The sequence below is a fragment of the Python bivittatus genome, unplaced genomic scaffold, assembly GCF_059951505.1.
Source record: "Python bivittatus isolate LINGU-HERP-01145 unplaced genomic scaffold, Pbiv_v1 ctg000530_np1212, whole genome shotgun sequence".
NCBI classification, from domain to species: Eukaryota; Metazoa; Chordata; class Lepidosauria; order Squamata; family Pythonidae; genus Python; species Python bivittatus.
In genome coordinates, this window is record NW_028277085.1 from 2,217,316 (window position 1) to 2,244,695 (window position 27,380).

Consider the following 27,380-nt stretch of genomic DNA (forward strand, 5'->3'; position numbering starts at 1 on the left):
AAGATATTTCTCTCACCCCTGGGAAGAAAGTCCATTTTCTTATAATGAAAAGCAAGAGCCGCCAGAATCCACCCCAAGCTGAAATTCTGCTACGGAAAAAGAAGAATGCAGGTCCCTTCACGCTCCCTTCTCTTCTCTTCCCTTGCCTGCATCACAACCAGTTTTGGAGTGCGTTGCAAGAACCAGTTTTGTAGGGCCACCTCTTCCGGAACAAGTACTAAAGCTGATCTAACCCAACGTGATTTTGCCCCAAAGCAAAGATGCTTCTGGCTGGGGAAACAGGCAGGTGTATTCTCCCTGCAAGGTGGACAGACTCAGTTACGATGGCGATGGGAGCCATCACATTCTATGAAGAATGAACGTCAGGATTCACAACCATCTGAGGCTGTCGCTCTGGAGGGCGAATCCTGGGAATACGTGTGGTGAGAAATTGTGAGTGAAAGGGGCTGGAATGTTCCAAGGGGCCTTTTCACATTCCGAACTAACTGTCAAGTCTTTCAATTATTCTCAACTTGCAGGAAGATTCAGCCAACAATGATCTCCCTCTCTGTTTCGCTCAAGAGGAGGAGAAAGGAGGAGAAAGAGAAAAACTCACCACCCTACAAATGTCATCTGCTTTCCTGCAGCTTTTATCCAGCTCTAATTTGGAAAACAGATGCCATTCCTAACAAACTAGAGAGGTAATCCTGCTTTGACTAAATCCAAGTTTTAATCAAGAATTAGAGGAAGTGAAAATCTCCTCCAGGGCTTCTGTTTTGGTTGAGAAAAGAAGTCTAGTTTTGAAGCCTCAGAAATCTCTTCTTCCAAGCAGGAATTAAGAGCACGTGGCCCAGTTTCATCTTCTGCAACCACTCTGAAAACTTCTCATTTGCACTTGTTCTCCAGGCTGCAAGCAGAGCCTTGCAGCCACCAACCTACCACGGTTCACAACACAGCAACTGATTAAAGAAAGTAAACTACTTCTTCCACCTCCGCTCAGTATCTGAATGTTAGGATTTACAAAATTATTTTGTTCCATCCTTTTATCTTTCCACCGTTTGCAGAAAGAATCCAATCTTCGTCAAGAAACTTTTTTAAAAAAGAGGGGAGTGATAGAGAAAGGGAGGTGCCCAAGATAAATTGAGTATTTAATTTTTAGCTACCCAGAAATATAAGGAGCTGAATGAACTCAGCTATCGGAGAAAGGCATCACTTGAGTCAACAATCTAGATTTCTAATGTTCCAACAGTATTATAGAGTAGCTCACCACAACGTAATCCAACCAGACTGGTGTTTAACTACCCTTAAGTACATGTTGCATACACCTCTATGGAGAACGTCCAGTCATGTACAAACTGGTTCAGCTGCTGTTTAATTCTTGAGCAACTCTGAGTAATTTCTCGGCCAGCTGGCTTGTTTCTCCTTTCAGATTTTCATTTTTGTTGAAATTCTCTTTTGTTTTATGGGATCTTATCCTAGGACCGTTTGGGGATTCCTTCTGGGGCCTCACACCGTCTCTTTTGAAGAAGGCCGAATGAAAAATCAAAATAAAACGTGTGGGCAACAATCTGTGGCAGATGAGGCCCCCAATGACTGTTTTCATAAAATCATTATCCCGCACTGCGCTGTACAATAACGCCCCTCTTTATTGTACAGCACAATGCATGATAATGATTTTATGAAAAAAAATTCCCGGGGGGGGAGATCCCACCTATTTCCATGTGGTTGAAATAAATTTTGTTTATTTAACGAATTAGCAACCATCAGCCCCGACTACTTCTATGCATAGATGATAGGGATGTAATAAATTATCATACGCTGCTTACGATGGTGCTGTTTTCAAACAAGGAATTGTCACCTTTCATTTTACTTTCTGAATATCCATATTATTCTTGCTGGTTTCAAGAGCACCCTGAGTTATTGGCACAGAAATGTCATTGTAGAAACTCACCCTGTGAAGCGTCACTGTCTGTTGTTCCCATATGGCGGTTTCTTCCATTGTGTTCTGATTAAAGGAGAAAGGATAAAAAAAAAATCAGAATTAATTTCACTAATTAACGTTTGTAACACTGTAATCCAAAGCATATAGCCACTTTCAAAATGACTTTGCTCGTCGCTTACCTTGGATGCCTCCAAGTCAAACCAACTATGCGTTTTGTGGCTTTTCAACTATGGTTATATCATTATTCTGTCCGCTCTTTTTCAGCTTAAAAAAACTATTACGAGCATTTACGGAATGTACGATAGTTTTTCATTTTCGTAAAACAAAAAATTACAGTGAACACACACAGCAAAGACATGTATTAAATGCTTTTAAAAGGCATGCAACTCAAATGTTAATGAAACGTACCCAGAAATCAGAAATCTCCTCTCGTTTAAAAAAAAAAATTCTGCGTACAAAATTACTGTACACACAAAGCTGGAATAACGCAATACCCACAGTAGAAGATTGGATTATAAAATTGACGGAGCTCGCAGAAATCGCAAAGCTTTTTCCCCAGTTGAGTCAGGGAAAAAAACGGTAAGGGCATTTTTGAAAGACTGGAAACCTATATGGACTTTTTGTTGAAAGAAGTCAAGGCTGAATTGATGGTTTATGGATTTGGGGATTCAAAAGGGTTAACGAGGGAAGGGAAAGAGTTAGATGTCGATTACTCAACAGAAAGAAGAGCAGAAGTCCTAATTCCACGTTTCCTTTCTTTTTTTTACTTTTCTTTTTTCTTCTTTATCTTTTTTCTTTAGTCTTCTTTTAATTTTTTTTATACCATTATTGTACTGAAAAATTCTAATAAAAATAATGTATATGTATACGCGCGCGTGTGTACACATATATACATACATATCTTTTCAACTTTTTTCATATTTCTTACTTAAAAACATACTGCAGATAGGGACGAGCTCCATATCCAAAGCTGGAAAGGGGGGTTTGAGCAGGTACAGGAGCGCTGATCAGTTCGGAAACACCTTTTCCGATAACTGAATGTAAAAAACAGCAAATCCCTAATTATGGGAAATGTTTGTGGAGGATCAGCCCTGTTGACCCAGGAGTAACGATCTCCAGAGCCACGTTCAGAATATGATCGGGAGGGCGCAAGTCCCCCTTCTTCTGCATCATGTCAGGAAGAGTTCCAACAACAATAATACTGAGAAAACCCCTTCAGCTTTGCCCACCCGTATCTCTCCCCTCAGCTAAACGACTTGCTTGCAAGCTGGCCTGCCTGCCTCCCGCCCTAAAATCTGAGAAAAGTAAAAAGCTTCCGCAGCGGAGGGCCCCAGAACAAGCAGCAAAATGCACGCATCTTCTGAACATCACAGAAATGCACCACATTTATCACAGAGCGACTCACGTCATTGGAACAATCTGAAAGGAGCAACCAGATCCGGTTACTTTAAATTACCATGTGGTTTGGCCGCTGCTCTTTTCCACTCACTCTTTTAGGAAAAGGCCCACCCCTGGGTGCTTTGTAGGAGGGGTGTTACCTGGCACGCATTTTACTCCAGCTACAGATTAGGGCACGTGAGCAGCTGTGCGGGAAAGTCACATTCACCTGACGCTGCAGTTGCACAGACGCCAATCTGCTCTCCGGTGAATGCCTGATTTGCAGACCCCAACGGGCTTCTCCGTCAGGCCAACAACAGATTAAAAAGAATTAAAACAGGATGGGAGCATGTTTATAAAGTGAGATGGCATCGGGATAAGATGAACCCTTGTAATTTAGGCCTGCAAAGTGGCATTGCTTTGAGAAGGGACAAAACTGAGGACCTGCCTGAGGACCAGGAGGGAAACTGAATGGGTAAATCAGAGAGGGGGCCAGGAAGGGAAGCTGTAACCTCCCAATCTCCCATTCATGAGAAGCCCCCCAGTCTTCGAGCCTGGCATCTTCACGAGATGACCTTGGCAAAGCTATTTTGTAAGCTGGAGCAAAAAGAACTACATGGAAAGTGATAGTCCGGAAGCCTTAAGACAGGGAAAAGAACAATGACTAGATTGTTAAAACTGAACAGCGCAGTAGAATAGTTTTGTAACATTGATTTTTGCACTTCAGTTCCGTTCTCTTGCCAACCAGAGATGTGCCAGCGTTAGGATTCATGAAAAAAACGTTTCTGCATCATGGCATTTCTTTCTTCAGCCCCAGCCCGGGTCTCCCGCTGACCTAAAATGCCACGTTCAGCGTTCATTCTGTGTTTTGTAGGAACCCAGGTTAGGGTTGTGTGACTTCAGACTTCTCTGGATATGTCCATGAGCACAGATGACTTTAAAAAAGAGGCTGATATTCTCAAAAACTGGATGGTGGGACAGAGGCTCTTCCGTCCATGCAAGGGGCATTTGATAAAAAGATGCTTCCAGTGAATTTTGCTTCGTCTGTGCTGGTCTCTGAATATTTAGACAGGTGAAAATGAAAAGACGCTTGCTCCTTGGGAGGAAAGCTATGGCAAACCTAGACAGCATATTAAAAAGCAGAGACATCGCTTTGCCGACAGAGATCTGCATAATCAAAAGTATGGTTTTCCCAGTAGCAATGTATGGCTGTGAGAGCTGGACCATAAGGAAGGCCGAGCGCCGAAGAATTGATGCCTTTGAACTGCGGTGCTGGAGAAGACTCTTAAGAGTCCCATGGACTGCTAGGAGGTCAAACCAGTCAGTCTTAAAGGAAATCAACCCTGACCGCTCATTGGAAGGATTGATAATGGAGCTCAAGCTCAGATACTTTGGTCACCTAATGCGAAGAGAGGACTCTTTGGAAGAGACCCGGATGCTGGAAAGACTGAAGGCAAAAGAAGAAGAGGACGGCAGAGATGGTTAGATAGCATCATTGAAGCAATGAGCATGAAACTGAGCAAACTCAGGGAGGCAGTGAAGGACAGGAAGGCCTGGAGCGATGTGGTTCATGGGGCCACGAAGAGTCGGACACGACTTAACGACTGAACAACAACAAAATTAAAATGTCTCTTCTAAAAATTAAGTACTTTATCATTAGATTTCTCCAAAGAAAAGCACTTCCCATTCCTTTAGACTTCTTCCACTATAGCAAGTTCCAGTTAGCATTCCATCCGAGGTGTGTGAGACGTTCCTGTAATGAAAGCCCTTTAATTAGGGGGGGGAAAAAACATCCGTGGTTTCTGGACTTTCCTCTAAGACAACTATTCTTATTGCCATGTTGGGTGCCCCCATTCTGCCAGCTTAAAAATGTATGCCTTGGCACAAGGCAGGCACCATTTAAATACCAATTCACTGCAGCCTCTGCAAAAAACACCCAATCATTTTCCCAGTTCTGTTGGGACGCTGCAGAAACCTCTCTTGGATTCCAAAACATCTCGCATTTCTGCTTCGTTCGAACGGCACAGGCAGTCTTGGGCAGCCAGGAAAAAAGAGGAAATGGTGCTTAGAAACCTTGTGGAAGAGTCCAAACATTCTGTGAACTACCACAAACACTTCGGATCCCTGGGAGAACATCTCCCAATTCAGTTACACAAGGATGATTTTCAGAGAAATGGCTGCGTTTTGGGGAACGATGACAAAATATTCACACGAAGAAGCGTCCCAGAAAATGATCACATTTCCTCTCGGATCTGAAGAAAGATCCCCCCTATTTTTGCTGGAGATCGTCAGCAACGCTTCTGTGCCGTTCCTACTTCCGGAAGACATGCGGAAGCCAGTTTTCCAAAGGTACAGGGTGTTACTGTTGTATGTGTATTTCGAGAAGAGCGCAGGCCGTTTTATATCAACAAGGACTTATCTCCCACTGCAAAGCAAGAGTTTCTTTTTCTTAATCTTTGCTGACAATCAGGAAAAAAAATAAATCTGCGGAGACAGAGAAATTAACCCCAACTAGTGGTTACTGAGATTTTATGGGGCCTCGACCTGCATGCTCTTGGTTTTCATGAACTGTTTGCTTTTACACTACTGGAGTCTCTCTGGATAGATGGAGGGGGGCATATCAACTGGATTAATAAACCAATGAGCTGCGGGCAATCAAGCGGGAAGCGATGGGATTCAGGCAAAAAGGCAATATTGCTAAAGAGGAGGAGAAAAGCTACGGCTTGTAAAACGACGCGGCTTCCACATCGCGGCGTATGTCAGAATCAACACAGCAGTGAAAACAGAAGGAAAATGCCAGCGGGGCTAAATATTCTTCCTAGAATGTAATGCAGGCGTTCAGAAGTCTGGATTATTTCAACCTGATCGCCAGAATTTCAGCCTTCTGGACATGGGGGTCTTTCTCTTCTTGGCCTGTGCCAACCTTGTCCTCTTTTTCCTCTTCTGAATCTGCCCTTTCCCTGACGTCCTTGCTTCCCTTGAGACAGAGCTCCTCCTCCATCAAGACCTCTCCCCCTTGGGACCCCAGTTCATCTTGGCTTCCTGTGATGGGGCTGGGCAGTCTGGACTGGCCTCACTGCCCTGCCCCTCTGTGGATCGAAGGCAGCCCGGAGCCAGCAGGTGCCCATTCTGGGTTCCTCAAATAGCTCCTAAGGCGGCCCAGTGTCCGGATCCCATTACGGAAAGCCTCCGCCGAGTGGAATCCCACCGCCTGTCTGCAGCTCAGCTTGGTCCTCTTCCTGGATCATGCAGCTGTTGTCTGCAGCTGCTCAGCAACTCCTGATGCATCTTCCACGCACACCCCGGCACGCTCCAAAGCAGCTTTTGGATTTTGAGCCTAAAGCATGACCCAACCCAAACTCCCACATTTCTTTTCTATTCATGTAAATTGGGGTGCTTTTTCACCGCTGGGAGGACTGATTCAGAGGAGCAATGCAAAAGTTCACGTGATTCTTGGAAGGAGGAAAACTGAGCATATAGAAAAGGGGTTAAACGAGCTAAAACTGCTTTATCCAGCAACAGGGAGAGGTGTAACACACACGAGCCTCGACTGTGCAAGTATTCAGGGCAGTGGCTCTGGTGTGCATCATCATAAACAGCTACGCTATTAGCGTGATGCCAGGGGGGGCAGCCAATATGTCATCAAAATAAATCAATACAATAAAAGCTTCCTTTGTGTTCCCAAAAAGAGCTGCACCGGTATTTTCCAAGGCTGTAGGGGAGTTAGACATCTGCTGGTACATTCGGACCAAGATCTAGCAAAACGTAGCCAACTAAGAAAAGAAGTCCACGCACCAATACACCCTTGGATCACGACCAACAAATCTGGAAGGGTGAAGCTCTAATTTTTATTTCCTTACATTGCGCCAGACTTTCTGCTTACACTAGAGGAATCTGGCATGCCAAACCCCACTCCAGGAGACACCCAGACACCTCTTCCTTTTATCCACACACACCCTAAAGAGCTATGCTGAAACTCCCACCTCGTGAGCAACCTTTTGCCATACATAACGCATCAACCATTCCACAAGGAACTATCTTGTTTACAAAGTCCATGTTTCTAAAACGCCAGAATAGAATTCCAGATGTGGTGCTCTTTAGCATCAGGAAAATGTACAACCCAACTGCTAATCTCCTAATTCCCTGACATGCAACACAGTGGGAGAAAATGACCAACGGGTTCTTTAATGTAAAGGTGGAGACATCCTAGAGTCTGGATCAACTCATGATGACTATACGGAATTATATACATATAGAAAGCATTGTTTTGAACTCAGGTATGACTTATCCCCTAGGAATAGGTTCCAGAGTCAAAGCCGGAAACCCCAGTGCTTCAGAACAGAAATAAATTTCTGCTCCAACTCAATGGTGGGACACTAGATTCCACCACGGTTGCGGTTGGCTGTTTGTGGCTTGGTTGTTAGAGGAGAAGCATCAATGTGCTTTGGAGAGACACATCGCTCTCTCTCTGCTTGAAGCAGTCTTCGCAACTCAGAGATAAAGACACTGATTCCTATTTATGTTATAAGACCATGAATTCCAGTCTCGTTAAGGACAGAGTAAAGGAGAATGTATATTTAACAATAGCTATCTTTAAACTTCAGTATGCCCCATAATAATAAAGAAAGCCATTTTCTCTGTATACATTGGGCCAAACCATTCATTTTCTTTGACTGCATAAACCAGTTTCCCTCAACCTTCAACCCAGGCTTGAGACTACCGTTCTAATCACGCCATTGGTCATGCTGGTTGAGCATTATGGGAGATGCAATCCAACACATACTGCCATTTTTCAAAACTCAAGTAATATGGGAAACTGCAAAAAAGGGTTACCACGGAAGGCCTTCGTGGGTTATTGCTGTATAGGCTGCAATAGCAGCAAACAAATTGATCCAGTACAGTCTCTCTAAATTGTGGTTCATTCAGGGAACATATAAATTAATACCAGTACTAAAAAAATAACAATTTTCTGGTGCTAGGTTGCCAGCCTACTCCAAAACCTAAGGACACCTCCTGCCCTGCATAAAATATAATAAATACTATACTGTTACGAACAGTGTTACACTTCATTAATCAATCCTCAGGCAGATTGTCAGAGAAGCTTGCCAAATGATGGTAAAATTCAGCCAATGAAACTGGGGGCACCCTTAAAAATCTGACATTTTAGAACCAAGCAAAAAGTTTTTGGAGCTGGCAAGCTGTGCTCCATGCCCCCAGTGAAACCAACATATTGGCAATCTGGAGCTATTCTTTTATAGCAATATTGCCCCCCTATCAACCCCCAGCCACAGGATTTTGAACATATACTAGTATGGGGGTGGGGGGAGGAAGGAGTTGAAAGAAGGAAATCGCCTTGTCTGGTTTGTAATGGACCAATATTACTTTAGTAATCCAAGGAGTACATTCTTGACAAAGTCCTTGGCATTTCAGCCCTCACCGCTCTGGAATGCCCATCACACAAAGCGGAAAAGTTATCGGCCATAAACACAGGCTGGAAACCCTCCTGTGGATTAAAAAACATGCATCGCCTTTCGATAGTATGCACATTTTAAGGAGCTTGGCAGCACGGATCCTTAATAAAGGGTTTGAAGCTCCCAAAAAACTGTGTAGGTGGGAACTTGGCAACGCACATTTTCAGGACTAAGGAAGAAACGTATACCAACAGCCCCATCTTGCAGCTTAATGATACCCTAAATGGTTCAAACTCAAACCACTAAATTACAGCCTCAAGTATTCCGTTTGCAAACAAGGGGGGAAAAAGCTTAAATTTAGAAGATGGGGACTCGTGCTTTATTTCGATCACTGCTTTGATCTTTTCTTGGAAATGGTCTCACTTTAAACTATCACTGTGTTTTATTAGAACTTGGATCATAATACAATCAAATGTTTTCAATACACCCTCCTTCCATTTTAAAAATAAATAAATAATGTGGGAGTGTGAGACAGGGTGGTGCAGCAGTCAAGGTGCTGCATAAGGACTAGGGAAACCTGGGTTTGAGTCCATCTTCAGCCAAGGAAGCTCACTGGGCGACTCTAAGCCACTTACTCTCTCTTGGCCCAACCTGCTCCTTCTTCACAAAGCCAGTTAAGAACCATATGTTTTAGAGATCCACCCAGCTCCTCCGTCCAGGTTCAAAACAGCAGCAGATTTAATCCAAAACTCCGCTGAATCAACTGTAAGTCAACTGTAAGTCAATTGTGGAGTCCTTGGGGTTCTCTGAGCTTGGTTGTTTTCTTGCAAACGTTTCTAACCCGGCTAGGTAACATCTTCAGTGCTAGAATGGTACTGAAACGGGGTAATGAAATGTTTGCAAGAAAACAACCAAGCTCAGAGAACCCCAAGGACTCCACAGTTCAACCCTGAGCTACACATATTCGCTTCTATTTGTAAGTCAACTTCTTCTAGTCTGTCATATTACGCAACCCCCAAACTGCAACTTGTCATGAGACCAAGGTCCAAGCCCCATCCAGCTAGTCCTCCATGAACATGAGAGAGAAGTCCACCACAAATGAAACCACAGGATGCTCCACCACAAAATTCACTCCTGAAATCTAGAAGCCCAGAACCTTCCCTGACCATCTTCAGAAGCCAAACTCTCCCTACTGGCATTTACTTGGCTAATGAAGAAAAAGTCAATGTCATCAAGAATCCTTGCCAAACTCAAGAGTGAAAAATATGAGAAAGCGAGCAGGGTTTCTGTATTTTCCAGACTGGCAGCCCTCGACTCTTATTAGCGTGATAAAATACGGCCCCATCTAAAAGCACAGAGATGCCCAAGTTCACGGCCGACTAGGTTAAGCCTGCATTTTGACTTGATATGCCGTACCAGGCACACACAACTGATTTGAACAGCCATTGGCTGAGCAAAGATTTCATGCATTCCAGTTTAGGCAAAACTATTGGCCTAATGAGCAAGGCAACGGAGCTGAATGGATTAGTCCTGGAAAGTGGACCGTAATGGCAGATTAGATGCAACCAGCAAGATCTGAAAATTGCAGGTTATTCCCTTTTAGCAGCTTCACAAGCATACAATAAATTTTGCCTGCATTCACAGGGCCAATGTATGCCTGACTGGGTGTGCTGCTGTTAAAAGACAGATGCCCTTGACAAGGAACCCAGGTGATTGCCAGTTTCAATATCCTGAAAGAGGCTATGTTTGCATTTCCAAATAAGCTTGTGCAATGCTGAAGAGGCGTCCCCAGCAAGCTTTCAGTTCTGAGTGTTTGTTGTCTAGTTTAAAAGTCTACAGAAGCACAACTGGTGGAGTCCCTAAGGGAGATTTCGCAAGTAAGGTAACAGAGGTCTGGAGACAACACTTATTCCAAATTGATCTAGAAAGTACAAGAATAGCAGCAGGAAGGAAGGGCGCCTTAGGCTGCAAGAAAAGTTTAATGTGATGATGATCCTATTACAGAGGTTTTTTTTAGACTGGCTTAAATGGGACTGGAAAGTCAGTTTGGATGGTGTTTTTGATACACGATATTCTCCCAAGAAGGCACTGAAAACCCTGAAGTTTAGATGAAATGGTACAACGCAGTTGGTGCCGGGAAGGACCCACAAAGGTACTGAGAATCTGCTGCATCCATGGAACCCAGGCATGTAAAACCGGGTCCCAAATCTGCAGGTTACCCCCAGCAAGATATCTGCAGTCAGAAAAACAAAGCCTCCTTTGCACTAAGTTTCACTCTTGGTGACTTCATGGACGTGTCTTCGTGGCTTTCTGGGCAGCTAGGCAGAAATGATTTGCCACCGTCTTCTTCTGGAATACTTTGGAAGGTTTAAATCTAGCCTATAGCCTTTCCAAGTAAAGCCAACTACTGACCTTCAAAGAGTCTAGAAATATCCATGACTGTGTGTCCCCTAACACCACATTCAAAACTCAGTGGATTTTTAAATGCAGCATTTCAAGATGAACCAACCAACAGGAAATCAGCAACATCTTTTTTTTGGGGGGGGGGGACTGAAACTGCTATATACATCACCCACAGGGCATTTGTCCAGTGGGCAACTTCGGTTTTTGTGAACTATGACTTTGGGGCCACTAACTAATATGGTCCTAGCATCTACCTTGCAACCCTTGCAAATGAAACTCTGGATTATGCTGGTCAGGGAGAACTTTGGCCTTACAGTGTTTAACTGGTAACCTCATGGGGGGGGGGACCCTCTTTGCTAGTTTGCTCCTCAAACAGAAGGAGATGAAAGCCCTCTCTGTATTCCAAGGCCACAGCGCAATCAGGCTGTAAAAGAGAGCAGAGAGCTAGAAACCTCATTTCTCATTCCAGCCAGCTAGCCAGTTTTCTCCTCTTTTGGGATGTTGGGTTCCCCCCCACCTCTTGCCCCTTGCCCCCATATTCTCCCCCTGCCCCCAATCAGCCAGCTTTCGGGCACAAGTTCTGAATCCGAGCCGACGAGAGAACTTCGTAAAATATTCAGAGTTCCATGACAATTCTGCTGAGCTTTGCCCTTCTGGCAAGGGCAAAAAGTGACAGAATTCACAGCTCTAAAAACAAAACGGCAGTAATCCAGAAGTCGCAAAAATTTAATCTCCCAGTTGTCCTCTGGTCACAGGGTGGGATATAAACCCTTAGAAATCTCCCTCGTCAGCTGTTTCATCGTGAATGGCAAACCCAGGCTAGAAGTGTTTCCTTTGGCCGATGCTAAATACGCACACAAAATTTGGAAAAATATCCGTTAGCTTACAAGGCGTGGAAAGCCATCTCACAGAAGAGGCACATGCTGGGAATATGGATTTGCAGTTTTCAGCGTTCAAGCCCAAGGTTACACGGACGCGGAGTGCGGTTACTCACTTCTGCACCATTTTAAGGTTGCAACGCTGATCTTCTGATGGGGAACCTATCAACAAGGTCATTACTTCTGCTTTCTAACTGTTTGGAGGTGCAAAACAGTTACACTGGTTTAGCACTGCGATTTCTTCTAGAAAGTCAGAATATCGCAAATGCCCAACTAGGACTTAACATCGTAAGCTCACACATGATTTCCAAAGGTTACTCACTTCTTGATTCATTTGCTCCTTCCATTCCCTACCCAGATTCCCTTCCCAGCATTGTTTCCTACAAACCCCAGTTTGCTGTTACATCCGAATCGGCAAACAATGGCTTGGTTTGCAAGTTAGACCTCAAGGCCTTTACCGAAAATATACTGTTGTCTACAAAAACATAATCAATGTTTGTCTCCAAAAGCTTTTAGCTGTTTTACAGCAACCGAAGAACACAATTATCTTCTTCGAGGGCTGAAACCCACTACACAAGTTCATTATTGTGTCCCAAAAGCCATGAGTTAGACCTCTGGACAGAGTGCCATCCTGTTAACTGCAAGAAAATTTAAAATTAAAACTAAATTTAAAAGTGGCTGGAAGGCTCTAAGTTGCGTTTTATACCACTCCCACTCCTTTCCTGAGCTTCAGGTACCACGACTTCTTGGTTCACTGGATCCACTAGATTTGTATTACGATTTTGCAACAAAACCGGATTTTCCCTGGAAATCCTCCAGAGCCGTTTTCAAAACTCCTTAATTGACTAACAGGGAGGCTGGCTGGAAGGCGTTTATTTTTTTAAGTTCCTGAAGCCACCTTCACCAGGTTCAATACACCGAAGCGCCACTCCCGATGCTAGCACGACAATACGACCATCGGGAGCTTTTAGGGTCTTTACCAGCCTCTTTTTCCCAGTACTATTTTCAGAAAACGGTCCAATCTATGCCGCGAGCCGAGCCTTTGCAAAAAGCTCCACGGATGCTCCCGCGTCCTCGTTCCACCTACGTCAGAGCTGTGTAATTGCAATGAAATGCTCCCTTCTACTGGAGCTAACTAGGCAGAGAGAATGTGATTGCTTTGTCCCTCTCCAGGGACTAATCTGGAAGCCTCATGCATTATGCCCGTTTGACATGCAGGGGAGGGGGAAATAAAAGCCCACCAGCATAAATAGCAGCTTTTCTCCCAAAGTGAATGACGGTCCAGAAGCAGGGGAGAAGCGATCCAGATTATGGATGCTTCTATTTTCAGAGAGGGTGAGTTAATAGGGGCATTTATTTAAGGAGAAGAGGAAAATCAAACCGGGCACGGTTGCCAGAGAGAGGGAAGCGGGTTTTCGCCGTGTGTAAAAGAACCTTGCAGAGGCATTTCAGAGCACATTTCAGCTAAAACTGCTCTCTAACGCAGAACTGGAATTGGGAAAAAAAGCCCCTGAGGTCGTCAAGACTATCCCGCTCCAAAAGAACCCAAATGCAAGGACTCGGCCACCTCTCCGAGTGCTCTCAACTGAGGGGACTGGGAGAAAACTTTACAAGCAATCCACTGAAGCGTGGTATTTGTCTCTGTTACTTACGGATTTGATTTCTACAGCCGCCCATCTCAACAAGGGACCCTGGGCAGCAGAGAATCATAAAAACACGAGCCGATACAAATAAATACATATGGTCGCCGAGTAAAACTATCGCCATAGATATTAATATAGCCAAGAAATGGGGCCCTTCACACACGTGGGGCCCCAGGCCCGGGCCCACAACCAGGTCTTCAGGGCCTTAGAAAGGCCAGGAGGGTCGGGGTCATCCTACCTCTGAAGGGAGACTGTTCCAGAGGGCAGGGGCTATGGGGAGAAGGCGTTTCTCCTAGACCCCACCAGCCAACGTTCCTTGTTAACTTCCATTTTGCTATTTTCAACTCATTTCTTTACCCCTCAGGACAGAAAACAGAAAATTATGGCATTAACTCTGCCACCCAGTGTTGGGTCATCTGCAATTCTGATTTACGTTTTTATCAACAAAACACAGCAATTGTCAAATATTGCATTCCTTTTTCTTCTACATCCAAGTCACTTCTCAAACTAACAACAGGAAGTCTCTGGGTTAAGAGTGCCCGGTTTACGGACGACCCATAGTTCAGAACGGAGCCTACTGTAGCAAAATTTGTGTTAAATACACAATGGTTTGAGTGAAATACACAATGGTTCGAGTTCATTACCCAAATACGACTTATACAGTGTTATACAATAATACTATTCTGGCTTATGTACAAATTCGACTTAAGGACAGACCTGGGGAACGGAACTCGGTCTTAAAACGGGCACTACCTGCATTTCTTCCCCAGATAGCTTACAAAAGAAAAGCAACATTTAAAACACCACCATCACCACCCCATTTGAAATCTTCACATTTGAACCAACCACATACAAAGCTCAGGCTGCAAACAGCTCAAAACCTTTGCATCCCCGACTCAAGGAAATGCTTTTCAAAACTTTCTCCTTTTTTCCTTTAAGTGTAGCATTTTAATAAAAAGGCTGCCTGTTGTTTATTTCACAGTTCGTCCGGGTCAGACAGCTTCCAAAAAATCTGACAAACCAGAATAGCTAAGGAGAACATAATAGATCAAGTGTTACTACAAAACTATCTGCGAGGAGGAATCTGTCTGCACCGTGTTAAACAAAACCACTCTTGATGACTGCGTGAGACGCTCAACAGAAAGTTTATTTCACAAAGCTTCTGTGAACTAATTTTAAACAAGCATGGTGTGTACAGAAGGGTCACAATTGTATAACTGAATGCTTGCCCTTGGCATCTGAATGCCCCAGGCTGGATCCTGGGCATCTCCAAACTGTTGGAAAGTCTTTATGCTTTTCAGAATATTAAAGTCTTATTCTGGCTGGCATTCAGCAGCTGGAGGGGGGTAGCAAAAACACAGGGTGTTTCAATGACTGTGTTTCATTTTAAGATCTGAATTTGGAGAGGAGGATAAAAGAACTGAGGATGGGCTTCTTTCTGTTCCGAAGCTCAGGTAGAAGTCACCACTGCCTCACGCTGATGATGCTACCTAGTTGGGTCATGAAACACCTTCAAGCCAACCACCAAGCTCAGCACCAAGAACTCCACAATTCAGTCCGGAGCTACAGAGATTCTGTTCTATCAGAAGTCAGAGCTGTTTATCATCATTCATGTGAGTCCAAGGTGGCAAACAATCAGGGGTTTGGTAGTCCCTTTTTCAACTAACAAATGTTCGGCTTTCCCGAGCTGCAGCTCGCATCCGTCCAACACATGCAGCGGTGATGTAGGATTTAAATTGGGGGGAGGTGGGGGTCAGGAAGGTTGGTTATGCAGATACAGGTTAAGTGTGAGACAGATTACCAGTACCTTATCAACGAACAATCGCAATGTGTGAAAAGCCTACTGTGTTTGTCGAGGCCTTCTGAGGTTGCCTGAATCCTTTTGACAATCTCCCTCTCCACAGTACAGTTTAGCTCTCATTTTTCCAAAATGGTCATTCTGAGGTCTGCTGTGGAATGCCCTGGGAGTCTGAAATGCTCTGAAACTACCTTGTCCTAGCTCTGAGTCCTGATGTCAAACTGGGGTCCATTAATTCCTTAGCCCAAAGTTTGTTCCGTCCTTCCTAGGTGGAATCCAGAGGGGTATTGCCAACAGATGATGGCATAGGTCACATTAGGGGAAGAGCACGTGAAGGCACCTCTTATCTTGGGTGTGTCCTTGGGGGGGGCTGTGATGGAGCTGCTGGTGTAGCTGTGGGGGCAAAGAGACATCTGGGTTTGTGGCAGGCTCTGGTTCCCGTTGACCGACATCCTTATCCTGTGGTTTCTCGTTGCTTGTGAGAACCTGCTCAGGATCTCCCATTCTGTGGCAGCAAAGGAGCAGATGTTTTCCCCACCTTGCCCTGCGCACCTCTTTGCCCTCAACTTTAATCCTCTAAAAAAAAGCAAGCTGTCTTTGATGCTAGAATACTTCTCTCTCTCTTGGATGCAGCGCAGCAAGAATTTTGAAAACAGCCCCAAGGAGTACAGATAGAGGAAGTCTATTTCAGTACTGAAATGATCCTCGAAATCTGGCTACCTTCTACGGAAGGCAAATTCACACTCTGGCCCCCAGGAAGACTGTAATTCCAGCTTGTTGTTGTCTACAAGCGACACCCCCCCCCCTTTGCCATGGCAGCAAGGGTAATGGCCAAGAGGTCTTCCTGCCAAAATTAACTCAGGAATTTCCCCCCCCCTTCCCTGAATTAAGCAGCAAATTCCAGGATGGGCCATGGGGATCCCCGCTCGCTCGGACGGCATTCCTGTAGCCCCTGCATGGCACCTGCTGCAGCTCGCATTCCTCCCTTGGCAAGACCCCAACTGCATGCCAGCACGTTCTCGTGCCATGGCCTGCGCCAAGCAGCAAAGCCCATTTTAAGTGCTTCAGCCTCTCGGCTCAAGAAGCCCTGTTCCAAGATGCAGACGCAGAACTAGCCAATGTCTGGGGGTGGGGGGAGGATTTTTCTCCCGATGGTGTCCCCATTTATTCTGCTGAAAGTGGCTGAGAAGACCAAATGCTCCATGTGAAACTAGGAAGAATGAATAAGGGCACAAAGCACATGTGTTTTACTAGAGTGTTTTCAAAGAGCATTATGCAGAAAAGCACATGCACACACTGAGCCACACCACGGTGCCCTACTAGTTCAGGGCTAAGCAACAATTACCCAAGCCCACTAGGCTACAAAACTCTAAGCCACCATGTCCTGCAGCAAATAATAAACCCAGTTCTGGCAGCACGGGGGTCCCCTTCACACGAAGCTCTAAATCCTGGTTCAGTAACTACAAAGGCTGAGTTTACCAAATCAAGCAAGCCACATGAGGCCTTTGTGGGCTGTGTGAATCAACCCACCTTCTCTTAAGTGTTTATCCACATCACCTGCCCAGGTCTTCAGCACAAGCTTCTATGCTTCCTTTTCCAACCAAACCTCATAGAGTTCAATGGGCCTGTTGCCTAGCAGGTGCTCTTGTGCTACAGATTACACACGCTCTGGTGTGCACATTTGAACTCTTCTGGGAGGACCATCAAACTACCTTGGAAACAGGCTCGGAGTTTTCTCACCAAGCAGCCGCGAACCTCTCCCTGAAACCCTCAGCTCAAACATACATATATCAATAAAAATATCCGGGTATTTTTTCAGTTTCTTAGTTTATTCCCTCTGCCCTACCCTTGCAATGGAGAGAAGGGGCAGTAACAGGAACGGTCTTGCAAAGCGGAGCCAAAAAGACAAACAGGTTTTCGAAAAGTCATAAACATGTTTTGAAGGCTCCCTTGCACAAACAGAGCTGGAAAAGAACCACAAGGTGTAAACAATGGGGAACGATGGTTATGAGAAATGAAAGGGTGGAGAGGTGGGTAGGAAAAGTCCAGCCAAGAGTATTTAAAGCCGGTTGCTTGAAGGATGCATCTACCAGATGTAGCATTTTTAAGCACGGCTGCAAAAAAGCTGCCCGCACGTTAGTAAGACGGTGACGGGCCCGCAGTTCTGTTTTCTCTCTCCACTTAAGTGGATCTCAAGGGCAACCCTAGCGTTTTGGAAACCACAGATTTCACCTTTTAAAATTAAGCTTGCCTCAAACAAATGACTTTCACAACTAAAATCTACGGCAGTCAAATCTAAGGTCTTCGGCCTCGAGAGAATTAACCTGAACAAGGAGAACAGGGCATGCTTCCTTGCCAGCTTCTCAGCCATTGCAATCTCGTGAGCTGGCCACAGTGCCTGTGTCTGTTTACAAAAACACATACAGTATACCCTTGCATTTTCTAACCTCACAAGTCATGAGAGGACGAGTTCAGCAATGTGGCACAGGTACAACATGCCAGAAGCATCAGGTTGAATGCTGACCATACATGGGCTGGGAGAAAAGTCCTGCCTACAACTTTGGACCTCTATTCAGCAAAAAGGAGACACGGGAGGGCCCCTCCAGATAACATTCAAGCAGCAAGGGTTGGACCAATGCTCTGAAGAAGCATGAAGGCCCCTCTGCATATTTATGAAAAAACTCAACAAGAAAATGAACAAATAGGGTGGGAATTCTGCAGGTCCCTTCCCTGAGATAATGTCACCTTATGGGACCTAGGAGGTGTGTCTTTGCTGTTAGTGCCTGTCCTTTGGAATGACCCTCCCCCGAAAAATGTGGTTGGTCCCCAAAATTCAGGGGGCTCCAGAAGACTGATGGGCCTGTCTTTGGTAGATGGGCCGTGCATTTGGTGGGCTCCAACTGAACGTTGTTTTGTTAATCCTGCCTTTGTTCCTGTTGCCATTATTGATGTTAATCATAATGTAACTTTGTGTTCCTTTGGTTTTGTTGATATACACCATCCAGAGTCATGATTATACAAACCTTGTAAAAAAGAAAAGAAGAAATATGACAAAATTCCCAGCTCCCATCTGAATACATTCAAACGATGATTTGCCAGGTTCCAAACTGGCAGACATTTAGGGCTACAACATTTAGGCAGACAAAGAGCAACTCAACTGAGCTTCAAGTTTTTGTTTGGAAAGTCCAAATTATATTTTTGGGACAAAGCAGCTAGACAATTGAAGAATAGCAGGTGCCATCTCCAAAAACGCATTCCCCCTTCAGTTACTCTTGAGGTTATATTCTAAACATACTTTTGAGTTCTCTCCAAAGTTTTCCATCTCAAAATCCCTCTTTTATTCACATTCAAGGTTGGGCCAATTTTACAGAACGGCCAATTATTTCTGGACGTCAGAACTAGCAGCAGGAAGGGGGGAAGGGCAAACCTGAAGACAATGATAGATTTGCCACCAAAATTCCTTCAGAGAAGAACCTGCAAGTCTTGGATCTATTTGCTTCCCTCAAAGCCACAAACACATGTTTCTTTCAGGAGATGCTTGGCAATTAATTTGCAGGGCTACCATGATGACCGCAGAGCACCAGACGGCCATTTTTATGGGGCTGAAAGCAATGGAGCACATTTCCCCTTTCTACTGCCAACTGTCTGGAGTCTTCAAAGTTGGGTGGAAGACAAATTCATGCGAATAAACAAACATTCCTTGGTTAAATGGAAACAGCAAGCTTTTATGGAGCAACCTTGTTTCCTCCCATAAAGTCCTGGAATGTTAGGAGATTATGGGGGCAGAAAACAGAAGAAGCTGAGCTTCACTCAAGAACTGCTTGCCTTTACAGAAGTTCTGCTCAGAGTCATTTCCTTGGCTGATAAGGTCCACACCGCCCCTTCCCGTGGAAAGGGCTCTATTCCTGCAAGAACAAAGCAAAAAAATAAGATATATCTCTTTCATGGCATGCACTTGGTTTGCGTTGTTCTTGCAGGAGTAGAACCCTTTCTGTGCAGAAGGAGAGGTGTGGACCTTATCGGCCAAGGAGATGGCCAGATGGACTTACAAAATCCAGCAGATGAGAAATGCAAGGGGCTTGATGAGATGAAAATATTAAGCAAGCTCTAAACCTAAAAACCAAAAGTTGACTCATGCATTAGAAAATGTTCAGGGCTTCTGTACTTCCATTTAATTTTGCTCCAAGCACCAGCCCTGAGCTTGGTTTCATCAGGAATGGTTTACAAACCTTCTCCGCCAGCAAATCTTGCAAGGATCAGCAGGACCCAGGATAAATCAAGTCTATTACTGCAGACACAACTATCCAGCCCGGCTAGAAAACAAAATCTGTCTCTGTTTTGTAAATATCAACAGATGGGAGCTGGGATTAGGTTTTAAAAGATCATCACAAATACAGGAAAAAAAAGACCTCTTAAAAACACAGTTTAGAAAATTTGATTAGAATAATTTACAGTTCTAATGTTCAATTTCAGCCCAACATGTAAAAGAGAAAACATTAAGGCTATACAACCCCTTTCATTCTTCCAGGGGCTCAACTGAGACAATTTATTACAAAACCCCCACCAAACTATTTTTGCCATTCTTACACAACTGATCCATCAAGACAAACAAACTTTGCCAAGTATCATTGGCAGACCAGGAGCTTGAGAGAGAACAAATTGTATGGATTTTATGCAAATCTCCCCAACCATGGGTCTTCCTAGTATTTTGGGTCTCTCCCAGAATTTCCACCAGCTTCATTGGGGGAAATCATTATTACCTACTAACATGAAAAATCTACCAATTCGAATCTATCAATCCTGGTCTTCTGAAGATGGTGAAAAAGGGCCTGATTCACCTGCCTCACTCAGCTACAATGTACTTCCCTTTTATCCTAGTTCAGAGTGTGAACCTATTTCAAACCTGGTTTATGGCTCAATGCGCTGTGTGCATCTGTGTTCTCTGTGACTTCACATGAAATCTAAAATGAATAAGGGTTTGCTGTGTCTGCAGCTGAGTTGACATTACTGTACATCATATTCCATAAGCCAGGATGGCCTCCCTGCACCAAAGCTGAAGGCGGAATTTGCAGTTGCTTTGCAGATTCTGAGAACCTGATTATCCGTAACCATAATTCATCTAATACAACTGTCAATTCCGTGGTTAAAACAAAGCAGCACAAAACATTGTCTTCTGAAATGCCCCCAGTGTAATTCTGTTGTTCTGAACATGAGCCAACCCATTTCAAATGAGATGTTTTGCACTGGTGGCTCCATCTGATGAACCAGGTTTTTGGAGTGGCCGGCTACACTTCCACCCACCTTTCCTACTCCAAATCCAACCCAGGAGTCCTTCCTGATCTCCTGCTGTTAGAGACTAAGCATGAGATCAGAGATACCAAATCCTACACTTTGGGAGGCTTGTGGGTCCAGATGAGAAAAGAATTTTAGTTGACCGATAGTCCAAACTGACCGACCCCAACTTCTTGTCTTCCTTGGCCATGCAAAGCTTCAAGAGACTGGCTGAAACAGGCACCAAGTTTGCTCCTCACCAAGGAAAGATCTTTGATCGCTCTCCCCTGGCACAGTCATGCCGTGCCCCCTTCCCTGTGCAGAAAGTGAATGCCAGTCAAAATACTTGCATTTTAAGAAAAAAAAGCACTCTTTTGTGCAGCCAAAATGTGCAATGTCGGGCGAGAGCGAACACATAAGCAGCCATTGTTTTCTAGTTAAAATGGGCCAGTTATTAAGCAGATGAAACTTCGGGGGGGGCACATGATTGGGAGGCTAAACGGGAATCGCTTCTGCCCACAGGAAGGGGACGAAAAAGAAGACATCCTGCACTGCTTAACCTGCCGTTCATCTGGCCAACCAAAGGCACGTCCTTCCACCAAAAATGACCTACCTACTGCTATGCCGCAAGAACTCAATGCCCAGTTTCTTTCCTGCTTGAAGCTGGGCTGTATTTAGAAAAAAAACCTTGTCGTCTCATAATCCAGTATTTTATGAAATCATCAATTTGCTTAATGCTGCAACTCTGTCTCCAATCCTGTAACCTCAATCAGCTTTTGGGGGGCAATCACATCAGATTTTGCCTAACAACCGGGCTCTCCACAAAGCAGAAGCCAGACTTGGTTGAATCAACTTCAGCCCACCTCTCCCACCCTGGTTTCCCCAACTGGCAAATTCCAGATTAAGCTTTATTCCCGCCCCCCCGGCAGACAACCCACTGCATTCTGGGCTTCAGGACTACAACTCCCATCTCTTGAAGCCAATTAAAACAGCAGGAAGGGAGTTGTAGTCCCAACATTTAGAGCAGCATTTCTCAACCTTGGCCACTTGAAGATGTGTGGACTGAAGTCCACACATCTTCAAGTGGCCAAGGTTGAGAAATGCTGGTTTAGAGGAAGCAGGTTAGACAAAGCTAAATCCATCTGCTCTACAGATGTCGTTCCATAAAAACAAAACCAACCCACGGCCTGGCTTCACGCATCATACTAAGCCACCATGCTCAGCCACCTACTGTGGAATTAACATCAACCGCACGCCACAGCTTATAGATCACAATGGCGGTGCTCCCACCGCAGATTAAACCACAACCAAGCAAACTGAATGACAGCTTGATGGGACATATTACCTCAGTCCCTGGAGTGCCCACTAGGCCAGCTTTCCTTATAAATATTCCAGATCAGAGTTCTTCTACCCCAGGGGCTGTGACTGACCATTCTCAAGCACCACAACCATGCCACACGCCATCCACACAAGGTGGGAAAGGAGAAACTTTTCAGCCGGCCCCATGATGCTGATTTGAGAAAAACAAGGTGAGTACCAGGAACCAACCTGTTCAGAAAAGGTGAGCAAGCTGGTCTTTGGTTAGGTTTTTGTGTGGCTGTTGTTTTTTCCCACTTCGATTGCACACAATTCTTGGACCCGCTGGACGTAAATCAGCTTGTGAATCCAACGGCTTGGATGCCTTTTTCCGTTCCACCCTCCTTTAGCTTTTGAAAAGGGAATTCTTGACCTCCTTCTACGGGTACAGTTAAGAGGCCAGTTTAAATAACATGCTGCTAAGTCAAAATAAAGAAACAAAAAGCGTCCTGCCTTGTTCATTTTTTCAGAGTCCTTTTTTGGGTCTGCCGTGATCTCACTACCATTGCGTTACCTCCTTCACAAAAAGCCCAACGCGGCCCAACGGAGAGGTCTGCTAGCAGCCCGCCGGACGACTCATTTGCTAAGCCAAACGGCTCTTGGCTGGGTTCTCAACCTGGCTATCCTTCTCCATCTTGAATCTAAACAATTTTCCTTTGTTTGCCTGCTTAGGGACAAAATGCAGTTGCATTCTTCGCAGGAAGCCTAATTTCCTGTAAAGGGGGGTGGGTATCTCTTTCCTGGCCCCGTTAACCCCAACTTCAAAACAATAGAAAACAGCCAGCCTCCTCTCCGTGGCCTTTGCAAACGCGCCCCCGCCCCCTGGTCCTTTCAACCTTGGAAGAAGTAAAAATTTGGGACAAAAGAATCAACTCTTCAAGGTTTTTGTCCAGCACAGCCTGACATTGTTACAGCTGCCCAATAAGCCAAGCCAGGTTTTTTTTGGGGGGGGAGAAGAAGAGGTAAAGAGAGATCTATGGCACCCATCAGGCTTGTGACAAGCAACAATTGCGCAATATGCAGAATGATCTCTTATGCTAGAGAGAAATGCCATTTTTGCACTTCTGCTCAGCTGGAAGCCATGTTATTTCCAGATCTGTAATTACAGCAGTGCAGGCTTGGAAGAAAGAATTAAAAAAAAAAAAAGTTTGCCAGGAGGGAGGCTGCAGCAGAGAAGCAATGCAGTGAATAAATTGGGGAGAAGGAGAAAAAGTCAAGGAGAGTGGACTCAGGAGAGAAAACAAAGTCCCCAAACTCTTCAGCTTATCTGCTCCTTCGTGAAGTTTCAGATTGTTCATCAACCCTCAAACATTTATTATATGAAAATAATTGAATAAATACTACTTTAACTGTACTGAGTAATAGTAATAATAACAACAACATCAACCCCTTGGATAGTCCCATCTTGGGGGTCGATATTGACCACTTTGGAGAACCCTGCTTTGGACCATTACAGAAAGAATCCTAAGACAGAAAAACACTTGAACAATTTTTTCCCCTAAAAAAGAGGACAGGAAACACATGTTCTGGATACCCCATTCCTTATAGAAAAGCCAGACTCAACTCCGTGCATTTAACGGAAAGTCTTGTGTTCAGTTTTAATAACCACAGTATAAACATTTGGACATTGTTTTCAAGTGTCTGAAGCACTTCGCATACATTATCCAGCAGGAATCTTGGCTTCCGTTAACTGCCTCCAAGGCGGCCATCATGGGGGTCCATCCTTCTGCTTCTGGAAACCTCCAGGTGCCTTCAGAAGCTTGGAAGGGTGCACCATCCTGCTGAAGGACAGCTAGGTTTTTCTGACCTGGGGGGGAAGAAATGTTCTCGTGCAGCCCACCAAGGGGTTCTTTAGCTGCCAGAAGCCCAACTGCCTTGGGAATGGATAAATGTACACATACATGACTACCTATGACCCATAACTCCCTTGAGCATGCAGACCTTGAAGCCCCAAAGGATGTCTGCCCCATGTCACAAGTATATTGCAATGCCAAGACACAGTGATTCCCCCCAGGGACCATACCAGTTTGCTATCCGTGTTCTCCTAAGACATTAAAGATTCAGCCCTTAACTGGAATTCTATAGCTTTGATAGCTCACTTCATTCAAAGTGTGCAACTTAAAATCTCCAGCTGAACCAACCTATTTTTTAAGATGGCAGATTTTCAGCCATCATTCTCGTTCTAAGTCATAAGAAATTCTTATCTCTGCCCTGCAACAGTATTATGAAATTTATCCTTCCTTCCTTCCTTCCTTCCTTCCTTCCTTCCTTCCTTCCTTCCTTCCTTCCTTCCTTCCTTCCTTCCTTCCTTCCTTCCTTCCTTTTTCACTCACTTGTTTTGTGATGAAACAAGCTGGCTGTCGCAGGGCATCGCCCAAAGCCAAGGAAAGAAACAATGACCTGAACAGAACCTTTTAGAAAGCATTCTGATTCCACAAAGCAAAGTACACTAGACAGGTATTTGAGGAATTTCTTATACTAACAGGACTTTGCCTTATTTCACAGCCTTTGAGGAGCAGAACAACCCTTAAGCACCTTCCTCTCACCACAATATTAGTGGCCACTAGTCACGTGTTGCTATTTTAGCAAGGCACAACAAAATACAGAAGCATATTCCAACCATGATGCAACTTATCTCTCTTCTGCGTTCCTATTTTACTTCCTACTCCAACATATCAGGGCTCCCGCATTCATGACACACAGCCGTATTCCGAAAACTTCTCTGATACTTGGGTGGGAAAAATCAGGGCTTCAAAATCAGTGGCAAAAGTTGGATAAGCCTGAATTTATCCTTAAGCTGCATCTTGCACAGACTCAGAACCACGTGATCCAACATCCAAAACTATGGCCAACTTCATCTTAGCTACAAGATTTCCACTATTTGGTGGTCTTTAGGAAAGGACAAAGCGTGAGTGTGCAATGCACATCTATGGCTGACTCAACATTGTGCAAAATCAAAATATCCTGTTTCAAACACAGCGCTCCAACCCAAGTGGCCCAAGGACAATTTAATGAATATGTTGGTGGGAGAATTCAAAGGGCACCAGGAAGGGAGAGAAATGAAAATTTAATCTATTTCCTCCATTACCTCACTCAAACCACTTAGCCAGTCCACAATACTTGAGGTTATGGATTACAGCTGGAATGCTATATAGCTGTAGTTTGTTGTTGGCTACCTCAGAGATTGCTTGATCAACAACAGGCTATGAAATCAAATCCAACTTTTATTAATGTGTTCAAGGTCAGCAACACCAAAAAGAGTAAAATATGAAAAACAAAATGAATAAAGTAAGTGCTGGAAAAGTTATCACTAATCGTTGCCGCGTTTTCACTGCAAGACACACAAACTTCAGCTATAGTACTGTGTTGGTGACCGCCTGGTTGCAGCCTAAGAGAAGGAAATGGATATTAGAGTCTTCTGTCCTTCTTAGGAGACACTGCGGCAAGGGCAGGCTTTGAACCTTTAAAATAAATGCCCCAAACGTGAATCTTCATTCAATTATGACTCGGAAGATGTTCTTCAAGAAACAGCTAATCTCTCATCCAACCATTTGCAACTAAACTAAACACCCATCTTACACAATTGCAAGAATTACGAACGTAAAGATAGAAGTGCTATGTCCCCCACCTCCAATACTAACATCGGTCTGAATTTACAACCAACAATTTTGGAGTTTTTTCACCTTGATCATCTCTCCCCCCACCCACCCCCATCCCCGGCTCTTTAATGGTTTCTCCATGTTACTATATCTATAGGTAGATTTTCCATCCCACTCATTTTCCAACATAACCTAGAGAGGGAATACATCTATTCACAGTGGTGGTGGAAAACATCCTATTAAAATTCTCCAAATCACCTGAGAAATAGACTATTGGAATATTATTAACACCTCTCTAACAACACATGGCCACTCTTTTGAAATTAGGAGCAGCGTTAGTTAGTGGAGTCTGAAAAAAGCTCCCTTGAAATTCAGCCTAAGACATTCTTCCAAACTTCCCTGGCAGGTGAATTTAATCTTGCTGGTTGTATGACTTGACTTTCCCGACACCCCAGGGCAAGGGGCCAAGCCTGAGATAACGGGAGTCAACCCTTAAGCCCCCAAGAAGGATTCTCAATGATCGCAACCTGGCTGGGTAGATCTCCTTCCTGCTATTAGTTACAGAAGTTTAAAATAGCTGCCATATTCTCCAAGGCTGCTGTTCTATGTACGCTTACCTGTAAGTAAGTCCCACTGGGCTTTGTGGGTTTACTTCTGGGTAAACAGGTGGAGAACTGCTCCATAAATTGCCATGGTGACTGCAAATCACAGTGCGTCCATCCAAGAATGAAACAAAACCATCTTTGTTTTAGGACTGGTAAGTATTCCAGATAAAGTCTCCTCTCAATGGAGCTTAGCTCCTGGGGACTATGGAGTGATGGCCACATAATTTCTGTAACCACAATACAGACATGGCTTGCTACTGGCTTATTCCAGGTCTGTGGGTTGGTTTGCCATTGTACAGTCTTGGGACTTCTGAGAAGTACACCAGGAAGTCCAACCCTTCATAGTTTTCCAAGATCCACTATCGCTTATCTGGGCCACAAGCAATTAAATGACATTCCACTGTATTAAAATGCAGTTCATTTATTTACCTAGTGAACCCTGACCTTTGTGAAGCTGGCACAAGAACACCATATCATGAACAACAAAAATGTGTATCAAAGAAAAATACCACAGCTTTAGCTTCCATTACCTAACGCAACAATTGATCAGCATTGATACTCTCAAAATTTCACCTTCCTTAAATTCTCAACACAACCAGATATGTGCTCCTTCACAATTTTATTCAGAATTTAAGCCAACATAAGACCAAAACTTTGATATACCATTTTAAAAAAAGCCAGTTCTTTTCCCATTACAGTAGAGTGAGTTCCGTTCCTTAAGACTGAATTCCGTTCCCAAGTTCCGTCCTTAAGTCGAATTTGTATGTAAGTCGGAACAGTATTATTGTATAATACTGTATAAGGAGTATTGTGTATTGAACTTGAACCATTGTGTATTTCACTCAAGTCATTGTGTATTTAACTCGAATTTTGCTACCATAGGCTCTGTTCTTAACTATGGGTCATCTGTAACCTGGGCATTCTTAACCCAGAGATTCCAGGTATTCTCACTGTTATTCTCATCATGGGTGTAAGACAGGGGGAGGGGGCTGAGATCTAGTGAAGATTATTCATGCTGGTTAATCGACTTGCTCCATAAAAATGCCAATTAACTTCCTCCATATACAATGCTTAGTAAAACCTGCAATCAGCCAAGCATTTATATTTACAATTTTGAT

At 44.2% G+C, this 27,380-nt stretch overlaps 1 protein-coding gene across 11 annotated transcripts in view; it reads right to left on the bottom strand.

Moving 5' to 3' along the window:
- Positions 1 to 27,380, bottom strand: part of TJP1 (tight junction protein 1) — a 78,928-nt gene that overhangs the window by 43,159 nt on the left and 8,389 nt on the right. For 10 of the 11 annotated variants that reach the window (XM_088148340.1, XM_088148339.1, XM_088148344.1 and 7 more), the window contains one exon: positions 1,931 to 1,984. In XM_088148340.1, the coding sequence (XP_088004466.1) occupies positions 1,931 to 1,978 (48 nt within the window). In that variant the 5' untranslated portion in view covers positions 1,979 to 1,984. Of the gene's footprint in view, positions 1 to 1,930; positions 1,985 to 22,250; positions 22,572 to 27,380 lie in introns of those variants that run through there. The other variant, XM_088148341.1, reaches the window with a different exon arrangement.